General features: G+C 42.1%; 2 protein-coding genes across 2 annotated transcripts; both read left to right on the forward strand.

The window, feature by feature from the left end:
* Positions 1 to 265: 265 nt before the first annotated feature.
* Positions 266 to 655, forward strand: LOC139479308 (uncharacterized). The gene has a single exon (XM_071262169.1). It carries the CDS (start codon positions 266 to 268, stop codon positions 653 to 655), a length of 390 nt encoding a protein of 129 aa, XP_071118270.1.
* A 2,970-nt stretch (positions 656 to 3,625) lies between these two features.
* On the forward strand, positions 3,626 to 8,614 carry LOC139480561 (uncharacterized). The gene is made up of 2 exons (XM_071263701.1): positions 3,626 to 3,896; positions 7,335 to 8,614. The coding sequence occupies exons 1-2, from the start codon at positions 3,626 to 3,628 to the stop codon at positions 8,612 to 8,614; spliced, it is 1,551 nt and encodes a 516-aa protein (XP_071119802.1).
* The last annotated feature ends 10,249 nt before the right edge of the window (positions 8,615 to 18,863 follow it).

Consider the following 18,863-nt stretch of genomic DNA (forward strand, 5'->3'; position numbering starts at 1 on the left):
TTGACACCGTTTCTTGTGATCACCCACAAAACTAGTCGTATGTAGCGACCATTGTGGCCACCCAATCCATCCTACCAACATCCTACCCTCATTCCTTCACCCGTCCATCCCCATCTGCACTCCCTCACCCAAGCCCCCTCAGTTCCAACCCCCCTACTACCCTTTAGCCCCATCGCCATCCCATCACCAAACTCTCAGCCCCATCCCCATCCCATCTACACCCCTCCGCCCCAACCCCATCCCATGCTCGCCCAAACCCCATCCCATGTTCACCCCATCAGCCCCAACCCCATCCCCTAACCATCCCTTCAGTCCGTCCACGTCCCCTCTACACCCTCTCATCCCCAACCCCATCCCATGCTCACCCCATCAGCCCCAACCCCATCCTATCCCCAACCCCTCAGCCCCAACCCCGTCCCCTCTTCACCCCCTCAGCCCCAACCCCATCCCATCCCATCCCCAACCCCTCAACCCCATCCCATCCTACCCCATCAGCCCAAACCCCATCCTATCCCCAACCCCTCAACCCCAGCCCCATCCCATCCCCAACCCCTCAACCCCATTCCCGTCCCATCTGCAACCCCTCGGCCCTAATCCCGTCCCATCTACACGCCCTCAGCCCCAATCACGTCCAATCCCATTTCACATGTCTTAGTAAGGCTTTATATATTCACAGGCATGCAACCCGTGGTATTGATCTATCCTCTGTTATGCATGTCTTAGTAAGGCTATATATATTCACAGGCATGCAACCCGTGGTATTGATCTAACCTCTGTTATGCATGTCTTAGTAAGGCTTTATAAATTCACAGGCATGCAACCCGTGGTATTGACCTATCCTCTGTCATGCATGTCTCAGTAAAGCTTTATATATTCACACTACTTCTCCGAGGAATGATTGATCTCAGTTGTCCTTTGTCTGAGGAAATGAAATGATCATATAAGTAGCTATGTTTAGTTCATATCAATCCGAAAAACTATGATCATGACATGATTGTGTTCTTCTTATAATGTATTTATTTTGTCGCTTCCTCGTCAACTGTAATGTAACAAGGAAGGGATATGATACTTACGTTCTGAAGTTTACTTATCAAAGCACCGAACCCCACTCCCACCCCTTCCAAATGTATGCAACACACATGCCCGGGGTTATGGGTGTGTGGGGTGTAGGGGTGTTTGTATGTGAGTGTGAGTGTGAGCGAGGGTGTTTGTGTGGCTATTGTGTTTGTGTATATGTGAGTGCTTATGTGTGAGTAGGTTTGTCAGTGTGTTTGTGGTGTGTGTGTGTGTGTGTGTGTGTGTGTGTGTGTGTGTGTGTGTGTGTGTGTGTGTGTGTGTGTGTGTGTGTGTGTGTGCGTGAGTGCGTACTCATGCATAGTTTAAGAATAACAGCCTCACAACTCCAAGTGACATGGCATGGCCTGCAATTACCACACATATCGTAAAAAACGTTCCTGTTATTTCCTGAAACTCTGTTTATCCTATTTAAAGACTTTCCTTGTGTGGTTTGGCACGATGATAGCGCCAGTTGAATAAGCAAACGGACGTTGGCCAGTTATAAATACATGTATACGTGATCTCGAATGTTCATTCGTATTGATTGATAAACAAGTTCAATGACGATAAGGAAGCAGGAGCACCTTAGTTGACTATGGAGGTGCTATGCGCTGTGGAGAGTTAATCTCTCAGGCACGCCAGAAAACTAAGATTGTGGGTTCGAATCCCAGATTTGTCCTGGCCATGTTTCCAGGTTTGTCGGCACCATACCGTGGTGAGACCTACATTACTTCGGGTTTTCCTCCCAAATAAACACTGTTCAAAGCGGCGTTAAACCCAACTCACTCACTATTGTAAACATTCTTTCTTAACAACAACTACGAACTGCAGACACTAGTTATCGACCCCTCAATGAACATTGGCAATATTACTTACATCCGTCTAATCAGACACTTCGGTGGAAAGGCATTTCATTGACTTTATGTCTTCTGTGCGAAATCATTATTCGACCACAACGTCCCCCAAATTATGACAAGATGATTTGACGATACACACATGTGTCTGTTGTTAAATAACAAGTGCAGACATTCTATGGCCGCTTCATTCACCACCACCTCCATAATGATGTTGACATGATACAGCGTATGAGTGAATGAGTTGGGTTTAACGCCGCTTTGAACATTGTCAGCTTAATGTGGGAGGACAACCCGCAGTGATCTACGACATTTACATCCGAGCTAAGGTATGTGCTGGCTAAAAAAGTACTAAACTGGGATTCGATTATATCACGCCTAAGAGTGAGTGAGTGAGTTAGTGAGTGAGTGTGTGAGTGAGTGAGTGAGTGAGTGAGTGAGTGAGTGCGTGAGTGAGTGCGTGAGTGAGTGCGTGAGTGAGTGAGGTTTTACGCCGCTTTTAGCAATATTCCAGCAATATCATGGCGGGGGACATCAGTAATGGGCTACACACATTGTACCCATGTCGGGAATCGAACCCGGGTCTTCGGTGTGACGAGCGAACGCTTTAACCACTAGGCTACCCGACCGCCCCTCACGCCTAAGAGATGAAGAGGAAAACCCGAAGTGCTGGGCGTCAGAAACATTTACCAGTTTGGTGAAACCCACGAGCTGACAATTTAACCCGGATTAGAATCCGCGATCACACGTTTCTGGAGTGCCCAAGGGACACAACTCTGCACAGCGAATTGCGGCGCCTTAGACGTCCGGGCCACTCGTGCCCCATTCATTCCGTACAGTTATACAGACCATTATAGGCCATAGGCCATAGGCCCAAAACAACAAAACTGGTTACATGGAGAGAGATATGGTCAAGAGACAGCTGTACTTATTTTGTACATTCCATTATGAATACACATAGCAATATTTTGTATTTACTAGCTTGGTATTTGTAATATATCTCAGAAATAAACGTTTTCCTCAGATCACAAAAGAGATGACGAATAAACACTGTCCGGTAGTTTAGAGGTCCTGACCCTGAACAACAAGACCAGATATTGCACTCATGATGCCTCCAGTCACAGGCAGTCAGCACTACTGGGGGCGCTGTTTAAATAGGGATGCATTCTAGAATAGAATATAATAAGGATGTTACAATGCTGCATGTGTACTTATATTGTATAGTATACGGAGGACGGAATGTGCAACTGAAAATACATCAACGTAAACTTTGTCTGCAAGCACTTTAACTTGAATCAAAACTAATATGCGAGTTTTAGGCGACATGGTTAAAAAATGTGGTTATGATTTAATTTCAACAACTCAAGAAGCAGTGAATAAGCGTGAATACCTCATAGTCGTGTACACCCATGTGCTAATAGAATGTAAATAAGGTATATTATAAGCATCTACTGGTTGTATTCTCATATATACAGGACGACAGGGAATCCTTGTTGTTGAGGTGTTTGTCAGCCACTCGCGGGCTGTACACTTATGCTAATTTACACACAATGTGGAAAGATTTTTTCACCAACAAGGAAGTGTGTTTTATTTGCTCATCAAGTATATGCGCAAGAGACCCTGACAGGAGCAGAAGAAGAGTGTCCTTTAGTTGGCAGAAGGAGGTTGATCTTTGGTTGCCAGAGAGAGGGTTGTCCTCTTCTAGCATCCTTCTGATGGATAAGCCAAAACTGCAGTGGGAAACTGGGGTATATTCCTTGGAGGACATTCTACAGAAGTACCCCCTCCCACGTGTGGTGCAGTGTGCCTATACACTCAATGATGACATATCCACTGAGAAGTCCAACTTTGATTTTCTTCAACCCATGTTGTTGTACCAGAAGCGTGTGTGTAACAAGGTGACAGCAACCAGTCTCAATACTGATCCTCAAACTGGAAACACAGTGGAGGTCGGGGCTCCCCTCCTCATACCTGAAGATTACAAAGGTAGGTAAACAGACGTTGAACCATATGGTTACATGTTTGCTCAAGTGCATACTTGCCTTGCCTTTGCAGGTGTGTGTTTGTGACGGATGCCACCGGTGGGGCAGGATACGCTCACCTTTTCACGAACACCTGGTGTCATCACTTTCTTACATGGATGATACAGTCGGAATCGTATTTAGTAATAGCTGGGGGGGGGGGGGGGGGGGGGGGGGGGGGCACGGGTGGCCCAGTCGTCTAGGGCGGCGCGATTCGCTGTGCAGAGTTGCGTCAGAAACCTATGATTGTGGGTCCGGATCCCTATTCGACTCGATTATGTTTCTAGGTTTGTTACATGGTCTCCTCACTTCATGTATTTACTTTTCGTTTGGTCAAAGCAATATAATTGTATTTAATGCTATTAGTTGAAATGACGTTTTGTGTTATTTTATTAATGCATCTCAAACAGTAATAGTCATTACGGGGCACGGGTGGCCAGTCGCCGCGAATCGGTGTTCAGAGTTGTGTCCCTTGAGCACGCCAGAAACCTATGATTGTGGGTTTTATCCCGTTCGCCCCCGATTATTGGTTTTAGGTTTGTCAGCACCATACCCGTGCTCATAGGTTTCACGGAAGTGGTAAATGTCTGAGACCTGCATCACTTCGGGCTTTCCTCCCACATTAAGCTGGCACAACGTGATATAACTGGAATACTGTTAAAAGCGGCGTAGAACCCAACTTACTCACTCACACACTAGTAATACCTGTTTGTGAGAAATCAGTGTACAATATCAGTATGAAATACTTCCTCTTCAAATATAAAGGTCATGGTGTCCCGGACGACCCCAGCAGAATGAAACGTGTGTGAAAACCAATAAAAGTTTATAATAAATGAGTTATGATCAGAAACGTAACGTACAGTGTTTTTGTATTGTCTGATTGCTTGTAACGTTTTCTAGTGACAACAAGGACCGAAAGCAATGGTTCTATGTTATGCACATACGTTAACACACATCTGAGGAAATATCCATGTTGGCATCATTTTAATTAATAGAGGAATGTAACATTTTTCAAAGAAAAAAAGACAAGGCATAATCAGACATGTCGTAGAGCCTGACCACGATTCCCTCCCGTTGTACATGATGCGAATTCCTCAAAGGGGCTTTAAAGTAAACTTAATTCTATATTTTCACACCTGAACACAAAAAATGACATAATCAAAAACATCTTTTGAATCTGCATCGTTAAAAAAAACAGCAGAAAGCATTACCGAAACACCTTTATATATCATGTAAGCAAATATACTGTTACTCTTCAGACTTACTAACTTACTAATAGGAGGGGCGATAGGGTAGTGTAGTGTTTAAAGCGTCGGTTCGATCCCCACATGGGTACAATGTGTGAAGCCCATTTCTGCTGTCCTCTGCCGTGATATTGCTAGAATAGTTTTAAAAGTGGCGTAAAACCTTACTCACTCACTCACTCACTCACTCACTCACTCACTCACTAACAGGAATAGGATTTTGTAGGACACTGCCAATACAAAATAATTAAAAAAACCTATGACGTCCTACAAGGGACACTGATCATGACGCGTTGTCAAAAGTGACAAAATTAACCAAAGCGTGACATGGCGACAATGCGACTACTCAACATACAAATGATTAAATTACAACATTACACAAAATTGTTACGTTAAAAAACGTCAATTGAAGGCAAGAACAGAGTATTTTATTCATAATGAAATGTATTCGTATAAAACCGGGAAGTATTTTGACTCCAATGAACGTAGTTGCTCAAATGTGTAAATATTTATATGTATTTATGAAGGTAGCGGAGGTAAGTCACAATACATCAAAGGGCAGCTTGTGTGTAAAGACTTGTCCCCACAATGTAGATGTAATACGCACTTTTGCCCCATAAAGATCTCTTTGCATGCATACGTGAGCATCAATAATGACACAATTCTTGTTTTGCAGCATAATGAACAGGTTCTGTCATAAAAGAGACACATTGCTGCAAGTATCAAAAGCTTCAATATTATTTGTCCTATGCACGTTTCTTTCTTCACATTTAAGGTTTCCCTTTCAACATTTAAGAATTTTTTTTTTTTTTTTTTTCAAAATCTTAATACTTTAATGTTCACAGTATGTCCAGTACGGTTGCGATGAATTTGGTTCAGTAAATTTAAGAAGAATGAAATGGTCATTTTCGTAACATCAACTATAGAGCGGGAAGTTTTGATGACAAAAAGGTTAATGAAAAAACTATAACGCATACACCAATGACAAATGTGTACATGTACGAGTTTGACGTAATTACCCCTTGCTATGCATATGAGCATCTATGATTGCTATTACGGCATTGACTTGAAGGAATTATTATAGTAATCGTAATGGATATAGGACAGTAATAATATACTTAAAAAACAGTCATACAAATGTTCTTTATGATAAATGCAAAGTAGTATAAATGAGTTAACATTAATAACAAGAGAAAAATAAGATTTTACACTGACTTTCATTAGGGTAACAGGAAAAACAAACATAAGGTTTGTCAGATGCAGGTGCTTGAGGGTTATGAGCATCAACGATAAGACTGTTATATATCGTCATGGCATTGGTGCGTCTGTTTATTCTAACATTTATATGAAAACGAGGATACCGACGCCCTCTTTGTCATTGATACTCCGTGATCACTTGGTAAGAACGGATGTCGGTAGCCGTGTTGCTGTTGCAGGAATATGTAACGTATTGGTCTTAACCAAGCTCTCTCTTAATTATAACGTTCTTTTTTCTATGGTCAACGTAATGTATACTGCTTTCAAAAACATCCACCGGATCATGGTAATATCTGACGACATTTTACCCAAACCCTGATTGTTATTAAATTCAAATGAATATTTGGCTATGTTTACAAGCAACATTTCACACTGTAGCATTGCACCCGAGCAAGAGCTAATGATTAAAATGTTCGTTCGTCACACAGTGTATCGATATTCTGACCAAACATATGGTACACATTGCCAGGAAGTACGTTTTACATAACTCTGATTAGTTAGGTTCATTGACGTGCGTCCCTTGGGAACGCCAGAAACCTATGGTTCGCCCCGATTATGTTTCTAGGTTTGTCAGCACCATACCCGTGCTCGTGGGTTTCACCGAAGTGGTAAACGTCTGAGACGTGCATCACTTCGGGCTTTCCTCCCACATTAAGCTGACACGCCGTGATATAACTGGAATACTGTTAAAAGCGGCGTTAAACCCAACTCACTCACTCACTCACTCATTGACGTGCGGTATGTTCTCTTACAAATACTCTCTTAGATGTCAGTCAAGGGCTGCAACCAAATTCGCTGACATTAACAGACAAGTAAATTAGATTGACGAGGTTCCATTGTATGCACACCCCTTAAGCTACTTCTGAGTTACAATCAGTTTCACAAAGTTTGTCTTCTTTCAGGATGGTTTGCTGTCTCATCCATGCCTAAACATGAGCCTGTTCCCCAGTACCGCCTGGTGGCGAAACTTGCCGCTTCAGATTGCCACACGTTTCTTATAGGTGGAGAAGATGAAGTGATTGCATTGCAGGCGTTCAGTAAAACTCAAACCCAAAAAACAAGAGTTCTCTACCCTGGCGATGTCCTCACAGTTGTTAACTTGTATGTGGCTACAATCAAAGTAAGAAAATCCATATTTTTTAGAACCATCACTCGGGAAGAGACATTTCTTCTATGTACAGACAATGCTGATCGACAGGTGCTCCTACCCATTGATGCCACAGGGGTTTTCTATGTCCTCAAACACAAGACCGAAAAACTTGAGTTTCCTGTCTTGCAAATTAAGGATATCGTTGCTGACATCAGACTACCCTGCGTTGCCAGGTTGTTGTATGGACATGTCCCTGTAACCCCATGTGTATTTACTGGGACGTTGAGGCTGAGCGAATGTCACCATGATGTTTCAGTTGTGACGTCCTCAGTGTTCAACCAATGTAATATACTCTTAGAGCTCCCAGTTGCTATTCCGCTGATGTTCAGGGTTGCCAAACCAGACAGGTCTGTTTCCGACAGTGCTCAATATAAATATGCTTTAAGGCAGTGCCAAGAGGGAATGGAAACATATATGAGAAGTATCAAAGTTTCCCAGGAGCCGGCCTCCCATACTGACTGTGACACGTTTCCAGTATATGACAACGTACCTCCTCCATTGCCCCCAAGAACACGAACAGGTCCTCCAGATGTATTACCCAAGCCTACTGGGAGAACACAAACGCAGACTACTCCTGAGGCCTGTTGTCCAGATAGCAGCAACCGTGACGCTGATTATATACAGATGTGGTTTAATCCACAGGCGCCCCCAACTCCGTCAAAATGTGAAAACTTCAGGGACCTTCCAAGCGTCCCAAAGACGACAGCAAGGCAAAGTTCTATAACCATTAGCACCACAAATGACTACCTCACAATGCAAAGGTTTCCCCAGGACGCAGCTGTCGACACAGACTTACAGGTTGCCAGTCTTGTAGACAAGATTAACTTGTGGCAGCGTAGGATCATATCTAGGCAGGGTGGTTCCAGTTCTGGGTCATTGAATGGCGCAACTATAACGAGACCTGATGACTTCACGTACTCTGAAATAGGAGGCCATGCTGGGATGAGTGGTGCGACGAACCGGCCAGCAAGGAGACAGGAGACTGGAACAGTGTATGAAAACATCGAGACCCTCAGACAACTCAGGAACTAAATGTGGGCGTGGCGTATCCGTTTTAGACTGATTTCAGTGGTAAATTGTATCCAGATAAATGAATTAGTTCGGTATGGGTTTCAAGTCAAGTACTGGTATGAACACTATGCGCTACCCTCATATCTTAACATAGGGGTTTGTTAGTTTGATATGCATTCGCTGATAAAAAGTAATTTTGATATACATACGTTAATAGAAAGTAATTTGTTGTAATATGATGTATACCTCCGCTGATATAAGGTAATATGTTGGATACACCCGATAATAAAAAGTAATATGGAGTAATCTCCGCTGATAAAAAGTAATTTGCTGCATACATCCAAAAAACGAAAAATAATTGTTTTAAACCTCCGCTGGTAAAAAGTAATTTGTTGTATTCATCCGATGATAGAAAGTAATTCTGTATACATCCGCTGATAAAAAGAAATTTATCGTCCACCTCCCCTGATAAAAGGTAATTTATTGTATATATCAGCTGATAAAAAGTAATTCTTGTATACCCCCGCTGATAAAAAGTAATGTTTTCTTATATATTTTAGATTGTTCAATTTCAAACGATTTATTTCACCTCGCTTTGCTCATATAGCAGAATTCATCAAACTTCAGATCTCATATTCCACGATGTTGCCAAATTATACCAAGCGCAAGTCCCGACTGAGGTCTCGGACCATGGTGGTACGGTCAAACTGTTTCTGTTCCCAGTCCTCGGGTGGCCCAGTGGTCCCTACCCGTCCTTTGACCATGCCAGGATCCGCTCATGTCCCTAAGTCGCCCGAATTATCTTCGTGTCACACGCCACGTCTTTTACAGTCATAGTCTCAAGTCTGTTACCCCGTAAAACAGATACACATTCCACAAACAAATCATGTGTCTGTTAAATATACGTGGTCTTCTATCGAAAAACATCCGTGTGTGGTTAACATACAGACATATATACCGATTATGAGCACAGAAAGCAAAAAGAAAGCAATATATCCATTCTTGTAATACTGACATTGTATCACACGCATAGGACTTGTTACAGTTTGGGTGTGTTAGTGGTAGCACCAGAAGGATATCCTCTGCAGGCCCACTGTCACTGATGGAGACTGCCGCCGGATGAATCTACAGTGGGAGAAGGGGGCACATTCCTTGGTTGGTTGGTTGGTTGGTTGTTTTACAGCAATATTACAGCTATATAACGGCGGTCTGTAAAATAATCGAGTCTGGAACAGACAATCCAGTGATTGATATCATGAGCATCGATCCACGCAATTGGGATCGATGACATGTATCAACCAAGTCAGCGAGCTTGACCACCCGATCCCGTTAATCGCCTTTTACGACAAGCATAGTCGCCTTTTATGGCAAGCATGGGTTGCTGAAGACCTATTCTACCCTGGATCTTCACGGGTCCACATTCCTTGAACGACATTCTACTCCGCGGTCTGTACACTGATATTAAAATACACATTTGCTCATCAAATATATGCGTGCGTGCGTGCGTGCGTGCGTGCGTGCGTGCGTGCGTGTGTGTGGCTGCTTCTACTAGGCCCAGACTAATGACGCTTTCTTAGTGCTAGCCCACTGAGATATCATGCTACAGATTATCATGGATACCCCACTCAGACACATTACAAAACTGACTCCAAGCCGACCAGTCCTTGTTTTAGCTCCTAAATGCCGAGCGCCAGGTTTGGTAACAGCAAGTACCATCTTTTAACGTCATCTCGTATGCCGCGGCCGGGTATCGAAACTAGTGTACTGTGATTAAATTGTTCTGGGTATATAGACATGAGAGATAATCAAACAACAATGTCGTGGTATTGTTCGAATCTTATTTGGTGTGTTTGGAGATGAACCGATTCCCAGTTTGATATACTGTTCTTCAGTTACATGCAGTGACACTGGGATTACCAGGGGTAGGTAAATGTTGGTGAGTGAATATGCTTACATATTTGACTTCAGTACCGATACTGACATTCGACTGTGAACATGGAACATAGCAGAGATTTCAACATCGTCTGATTTCACCAAACGGCTTACGTCGAACACAGACCGTCAGCTGACATGAAGGCCAAAACATGAATTAGTTCCAATTTACAGATGGAGTAAACTACGTTTATAACGAACACGCTTATTTACGAACCTGTTTCTTAGTCCCGGCCATTTGTTGCATATATGCTGTATATATACTTTAAACTTTATACTTTTAACCGTAGTTTACTGTATAACCGCACAGAAACATATGTTATTTCTTTGTAACATGGACGCTCACTATTACAACATTAGATAATTTTCAATTTACTTCAATACAACATTCAAACTGGTACGTGAAAGGATGCACACACGGTCACGCACTCATACATACGTTAAGTGAGTGTGAGTGAGTTGGGTTTTAACTCCCCTTTTAACAGTATTCCAGTTATATCGTGTGTCAGCTTAATGTGGGAGGAAAGCCCGAAGTGATGTAGGCCTCAGATGTTTACCACTTCGGTGAAACCCACGAGTACGGCTATGGTGCTGACAAAACTAGAAACATAATCGGGGCAAACCGGGATTCGAACCCACAATCATAGGTTTCTAGGGTCCCAAAGAAACTGTTTCAAACTATAAATATCTAGAAGTTTCATGGACACAGTCACGTCTCTCACAAGAAGAAAGGTTTTCACTTTTAAGTTCGACCGAAATATGGTGCCAATTTCAAATATTGGGTTATGGCGTTTGTAAATTAATCATCCATATTGCCTGATGCAGTTGAATAACATGGACTCGTTAAAAGTACTTCTTCAAGGACATCAGTATTTGGAAAGGTGAGGTTACTGACGATCTGTGTCCCTTCATTGTACCTCATAGCTGCAACCGGAATACCAAGGGGAATATGTAAAAAACTTTTGCATTCATGTTTTTCAAGGAACTCTACATACAGAATCAATATTAAGCATAAACCTCTGTTGCCATGTATACACATGGGCGTGTCGTGGGATTTGTCAGTAGGGAGGTAGCCTTTGTCAAATTCTTTATGACATATTGACACAGGTTGTGAAACGCTTTTTAATACATGATGGAATAGCGTATGGTGATTGTCTGGCCAGTTCACGTATGACCGGGAAGTGTTACTGATAAATCGTGATAATATGTGTCAGTTTGAGCAAATATGATGTACATGAAATGTTTTTGTGTTTTAAAGTTGCAAGGGTGCGATGTAGTGATGTAGCGATATGAATGTTGTTCGTGAGGTATTTAGAATATATCCAAAACATTTCTTTTTATGAAATATGAGGGCATGGATGGACCCGTCTTTAAAGGAGCAACAATTCACTGTACAGAGTAGCGTCCCTTAGGTATACGGACACATAAGATCGTAGGAGATTAGACCTGATTTTGCTTCTCTTTGAAGTACCATGCGTGCTCGTGGGTTGTACCATAGTAGTTATCGCCTAAAATCCCAGTCCGTCCATGACATAGCTGACACTCTTTAAACTGAAATACCGTTAAACCAGGCGACTATGCTTGTCGTAAGAGGCGACTAACGGGATCAGGTGGTTAGCTGGTTACGCTCCAAACAGACTGGGGATGAAATAGATTTTCCTGTAATATCATCACCATAACATAAAACGATATACATTTGTGCGACTATGCCCGTTTATAAGTGGACAGACAAGGGAGACAACTACGTTATACTCTGTCGTGCCACCTGAATATCCTGGCCAGCCAAGGTTCATCATTTAGGATCCGAACCCGCAACTAGATTTAACCTCGGTTATTCAGGTATTCGGGAATCGTCGATAATTCAGTGTATCATATCCTCATTCTGTTGGGATATACATCCTGGAACCAGCCGCCGACACATCATCGTTTCGGAAGCCGCATCACAAACACATTTCTCTTATCAATGAGTTATTACAATATCAATTGTGCGTGTGAGTTTGAAATCAACAACCAATCAAAACGTTTCTTCCGAACGTGAGTTGGCATAGATCAACATTCACAATCGCAGCCCCTCCAAGAGTCCCCACGATATAAATAATACCTTTGACGTCACTTTATTGTTTTAATGGTGTATAATGTCCCACGGACAGTTTCATCCATATTGCTCAAACTCTGAAAATAAACTACTCCATTATCACGCATATCCGGTTGATTTGTTTACCATTCTGTACACACGACATATCGAATTACACGTGCAATCGCTTATTACATAGGTGTAGTTGGTTGGCTCGTCAAACGAATCAAATGTCTGTTATAAAAGAACGCCTTCAAAAGTCGTAAGATTTTATGCAAACTGGCATGTCGGTGGTCTGTCAGAGGCCCGGTAAAAGCTTAACGTTTGCTGCTCTGCTCGATGAAGACTATTTTAACTGACCGAAAATTAATCATTTGTCATCCTCCCCAACCCAAAATCTTCTCCCAACACGTGGTCAGTCATTGGCTCCTGAACATTTATGGCTGCTTCATCTAGTGCACCACAATGATCTCAAAGCTCAGTGAAGTGAAAAAAGCGGCCGTATAATCTCTCATTAGGTACTGAACGACCAAAGCTTTGCCTCAACCTCTGAGACCGAACTTCAATTGGCGAGTTTCCTGACGTCAGCGTTAATTTTGCTGAGACATGACTAACGATCAAATAGCCAATTCCCTTCCACATATGTACCCACCTGAACTGGAAACAAAAGAGACCAGTGAATTAATTAATCTGTTTCATATGTCGATTAATGAATAAAAATAAAGCGTGACAAAACACTCACCAAAAGATCGTATGACAAGAAGGATGTATGTCGAGCATTATTTCTGCAGCTCCTTCTGACGTACAACCGACCATGTTCTTTCTACCAATATTGTCAAGACTCTTGCTCAGAAGTTGTTTGATCAAGGTGACAACATGCAAGGCATCAGTAAAGCTTTCAAGGGTTTTTTTGGGAGACATGTGGATGACATTTCCACATTTGACGCATCAGTGACAAAAAATATCCTCGATGCAAATCCCTATTTTGACCTGTACCATATGAACATTAAATATGCATTTGCGAGGTTGTCTTTAGGCTTGCATTAAATGTAGTTTTAATGAAAGCATCTTGACTTACTTTTGTAATCGTTAAGTACAATCGACTTTGCTTTTGACAGAGATTTGATATGAAAATGGAAAGGCTTTTTCTCTTTTATTGTAATTTTCGTTCCTCGTGATATATGATATTTCTGATGGATATGGAATGGGTTTTGTCGCTTTTATTAACACCATTGTAGTCAGTAACACTACCAGAAATATTACATCTTATATCCTCGAACCAAAACATAGATGTGTGTTGTGTTACCGGCCAACCTTCATCCCCCGTCCCGGGGATACAGTGAGTGCCTGGGCCCGGATCAGAGGCCACCCACTGTAGGCACGTGCAAGAGGGGCGTCCCTTAGATAACAAGACCCGCTGGTCCAGGTTGCGAACCCCAAAGGCACCTGATTATCATCCTAGATCTGTCGGCATCCTTCCCTGTCAACTTAGGGTACATATGTGGATTCCGATTCTGGTTAGGGTACATTCATTACCCAGCAATGTACCTTCGGTACACAGCTATAGTTACCTCTCCAACTATAAGTCAGTTTCTCGTTTTTAATCAACCTTTATTTAAGCACCCGTGAAGATCCGGATTAGAATAGGTCTTCAGCAACCCATGCTTGCCGTAAAAGGTGACTATGCTTGTCGTAAAAAGGCGATTAACGGGATTGGGTGGTCAGGCTCGCTGACTTGGTTTATGCATGTCATCGAGCCCAATTGCGTGGATCGATGTTCATGATATTAATCACTGGATTGTCTGGTCCAGACTCGATTATTTACAGACCGCCGTCATATAGCTGGAATATTGCTGAGTGCGGCGTTTAACAACCAACCAATTTTATTTAAGGACTCGAGAGTCCACGACCTGTATTACATATCACAGGGTTATTGCACACAATTATAACTTAGTCTATTGTTCACAAATTTGGTTCGTGCGTGGTACATACACACAGACACGTTTTTGTGTTGTTAATTTATCTAGACTGTCAAACAGATCATGATACCGCTGTACAAAGCAATCTTTGCGCTAAGGTGATCGTAATTTCCATACCTTAGTATAGACTTACGACAGTCGTAGCGTTGTTTTGTACAACGCGTCCATGAAAGTAGGGTCATTTAAATAGTATACAAGAATTAATTTTTTTCTCACAGTAGAGTAACATGGACATACAAGTCAAAAGTAATATCCATCATCGATATCTTAGATATTACACATTTTACATTATCGCTCTGACCTTTGAGTTTTTGTACATCGCCCACTTTCGATGCATAGATCGTGGGATGAACATCGAAATCTTGCCAATGAATTAAGATATTACTATACAATGGTGGATAATGTCAATTCAGCTTGTCACTACGGGTTCCTCTTGGAACTGCTGTCGTCAGACATCTATACACATGTTGATACTAGGAATGCAGTCCCTGTTCTGTCATATGTTTACGGGGCGGTCGGGTAGCCTAGTGGTTAAACGTTCGCTCGTCACGCCGAAGACCCGGGTTCGAATCCCGACATGGGTAAAATGTGTGAAGCCCATTTCTTGTGTCCCCCGCCCTGATATTGCTGGAATATTGCTAAAAGCGGCGTAAAACCAAACTCACTCACTCATATGTTTACGCAGAGACCACATACCGATCGGTATATAATCTCTGGTTCACGACTATGTTGGCACAAATTGTGACAACTCGAGCTCAGCTGCAGGGCCGGTGTATATCCAAAATTCGAACATAAATCTTCGATAGTTGTAGCGATCTCGTTTTGTAATGCTGACCTTGCCAAACCCAGGTATAGAAACACATGCTAGACAAGTGACTTTGTTCGAAATGTGCCCCAAGACCCGGTAGGTGATATGGTAGTGTAGCTGTTAACCTTCTAGCACCTCACAGGCAGGTTGGGTTGTACACTCCCCAGGGAGCTGGGAATGAAAACCGAGTGCACACTGATGCATTGGCCGGGGTAATAATTTAACGCTTTCGGACATGGAGTTGGCGTATTATGATTATGCACATTATTATATGGATGGTATGCGATGCGTGGAATGCGTGGATGCGTGGAATAATTGCGTGGATCGATGCTCATGATATTAATCACTGGATTGTCTGGTCCAGACTCGATTATTTACAGACCGCCGTCATATAGCTGGAATATTGCTGAGTGCGGCGTTAAACAACAAACCAACCAATTGCGTAGATCGATGCTCATGATGTCAATCACTGGGTTGTCGATTATTTACAGACCGCCGTCATATAGCTGGAATAATGCTGGGCTCAGTGTTAAACAACAAACAAACAACACCAAATAAACATACAAGTAATTTGCCGCTTTTACCATGTTGTCATAGCACCAAGATGTTAATAAACAGTTGGTTCCACTTATGTACCAAAGACGGGAATCGAACACGGACCATCTGCTTGACGATCGAACGCGTTAACAACCACTGTCCGTGTCCCTGAGGTTCTTGCTCACATCAGTTATCTCCCTTTCCTAGCCGTGGATACCAAACAGGCTCTGCAAACATTTGCGCCGATCCACTAGTCGTAGCTCACGCCAGATCGAGTGAAAGCTTTGACAAACAAGCATTGTTTTTACCTTGGGTTGGTCCTGGTTCTAAATCACGAAAGATAGACCGACAAGAAAGAAATTAACACAACATCGAAGAGCTCTATTTGAGTTTGATTGCTTGTGTCGTTTTTAATTCATGAATCATGCGTTTGTTAAAAACGTCTTAATGATATACAACTCTAGGGAATGATAAGTCGACACATAATCAATTGGGCGTAAACGCCAAAACAGTGGTCAAATTATATGAATGGATCACTGGAAAATAATGATGACACCAGGAGTTCGGGAAAAAGGATTCGATTTACCGTTGGTAGAAGTATGACACCTTTAAAAAAAACTGAGTGCGGGGGCCAGGGTGTGTGTGTGTGTGTGTGTGTGTGTGTGTGTGTGTGTGTGTGTGTGTGTGTGTGTTTTGTTTTGTTTTGTTTTTTGTTTTTTGTTTCTTTGGGTTTTTTTGTTGTTGTTTTTTTTTGGGGGGGGGATAAGGACGCACGTGAGATCACGGCGCATCAGCTTTATTAAAGAAGCTTCGGCCGACTAGCAGTCCTGTTAACTGTGAATCAAGGAATTAAAAAAAACCCTCATACTTGCCTGTTAACTGTCGTTTTTTCACCGATTAATCTAGAAATATATACTACAATGACTACAGTGTCACAAAAGACCGATACTATCGCAGAGATATTCACTGTAACACATGTGACACCACAGCTTAGCCTACACTGTGTGAGGAAACCGCCAGTCCACTACGTCGATTAACAGCAGGTGAAAGCCATTATCACTATGTGTCTGACAAACCAAGGAGAATTCGGGATTCGACCCCACGATCGGACACCGGAAACACCTGGGTCAGCCGCGACCAGACGGAGGGAGTTGCATGGACATGGAGGACAGTTTGCATTTAAGAAATAAACGACGAATGGGGGTTGTTTATCGCACAATAAAACGTCACAGGGAGAATAAATCATGAGGGGAGCAGCCCTGGATTGTTTATTATCCCTGCAGTGTTTTATTGTACGAAAAACAACGTCCACGAGCCGTTTATTTCTTATATGAGATATTAACAGTATGTACAGCCTCTTTAAGGATGTTGATAAAATGTACAAGCTTTAAAAATAGTCACCCAAATTTTAATAATGGTGACTCCCTGTATGGAATTCGACCTCGGAAATGTCGGACAAGTCCATCTTAACAGGTGGGTTAGGTTTGGTATTTCTTGCATATTCTCACAATCCTCATGTCGATCACCTAAACCTTTTCTCCTAATTCCAATTGTCATATTTGACCCACGTTTGGAAGCGATCGTTCTGCCACTGCTTTTATCTGCGTAGGCCAACTACATTTATAGGGAATGACTTACAGGTCTCTTCCCTCTAAAAAAAAACGTCGTCCAGTATATGACGTTATCAAGTTTTAAACGCATATTCGAATCTCCAGAATATTGATTTCCTGATAGAACAATGTTCGTTCTTCATTGTTCTTTGCGATTTATCGCCTTACTATCTTATATATCAAAATAAATCAATTAGTTTTGTGTCTAGGATCCGCTTTACAAAGCAATCTTGGAGTTATATAGAGAGTTGTTAAATGAGGCTTAAGATAAAGCGTGTCTACAATTATTCTTGTAAGTAACTGGGTACAAAAAACGTAATAGATGTTTTAGTAAATATATAGTGTAGTGTGTGGATATATTTGAGAACAATACAAAGAAACAGAATTAAGAGAGCCTAAATTGGTGCAGTACGTTTACGACACTGACCTCACATACCGGAAAGGGTAATTATCAATTTAAACTCTAGCAAAGAAGCACTATGAAGATAATCTGCATTCAAATATAAATTACGAAATAATGGCCTCGTTATCTCCTATCCGATGCTGACCCATTTCACAGTGGTAATGTGTTCATACAAATATTAAAACGTTATGTAAGTTTGATTTAAAAAATAATGTCCAAAACACATTTAAAATTCATTGTTAAAATAAACCACTGAACGACAACAAATCCAGATTAATACACCCATGATTAAGGTGTAGTCCTAATTTCAGCCCCACATTCTGTTTGGTGCCAACTGTCTTCAAGAACCCGTGAAACTTTGCCAGCCCTCTCACCTTGTCCAGCTGTTTACAAAGATATAGATTTCAACAGGGCGATGTCTTTGATGAAGCAGCTATTGTTTTCGAGCGGGCGGGGGTAGTTTGTTTGGCCCGTGGATTAAACGCCTAATATTGCTCCAAATTGCTGGAAAGGTGTACACAATACTATTGGCTTACCAGACACCACGCCTCCAAGAGTGACACCAACGTTCTTTGTAGACAATTTGGACATTGGAAATATGTTTCTAACACTGCAATGGTAATTATACCGGAATACCGGCACGGTGGAGATTTTAAAGGACGTTGCATGGCTTCGGAAGTTGGACGACGCGCATAGTTAATGTGAAACTATACTAATGTTATGTCCCCCTTGTGAGTAACACTAGCACACAGACCGCAGGACAATGGTGGCAAAAGTGTTGTTTGTGTTTACGTTGTCAACTTCCTTATGTGACATGGCGACATTTTAGGTCAAGATTAATGTTTGTAAGTTTTTATGATATTCCTGTAAAATAGGGATGAAGGTTTGCGTCGTTCTGATACCATATGATGATGATGATGATGTGTA

The sequence above is a fragment of the Haliotis cracherodii genome, unplaced genomic scaffold (assembly GCF_022045235.1).
Source record: "Haliotis cracherodii isolate W230 unplaced genomic scaffold, xgHalCrac1.p SCAF_4, whole genome shotgun sequence".
Classification (NCBI taxonomy): Eukaryota; Metazoa; Mollusca; class Gastropoda; order Lepetellida; family Haliotidae; genus Haliotis; species Haliotis cracherodii.

Excerpts from the sequence above, each read along its gene's own strand:
- LOC139479308 (XM_071262169.1), top strand. The coding sequence starts at position 266 with ATGTTCACCCCATCAGCCCCAACCCCATCCCCTAACCATCCCTTCAGT.
- LOC139480561 (XM_071263701.1), top strand. The coding sequence starts at position 3,626 with ATGGATAAGCCAAAACTGCAGTGGGAAACTGGGGTATATTCCTTGGAG. Across the intron at positions 3,897-7,334 it reads CATACCTGAAGATTACAAAG|GATGGTTTGCTGTCTCATCC; the intron begins GTAGGTAAACAG and ends GTCTTCTTTCAG.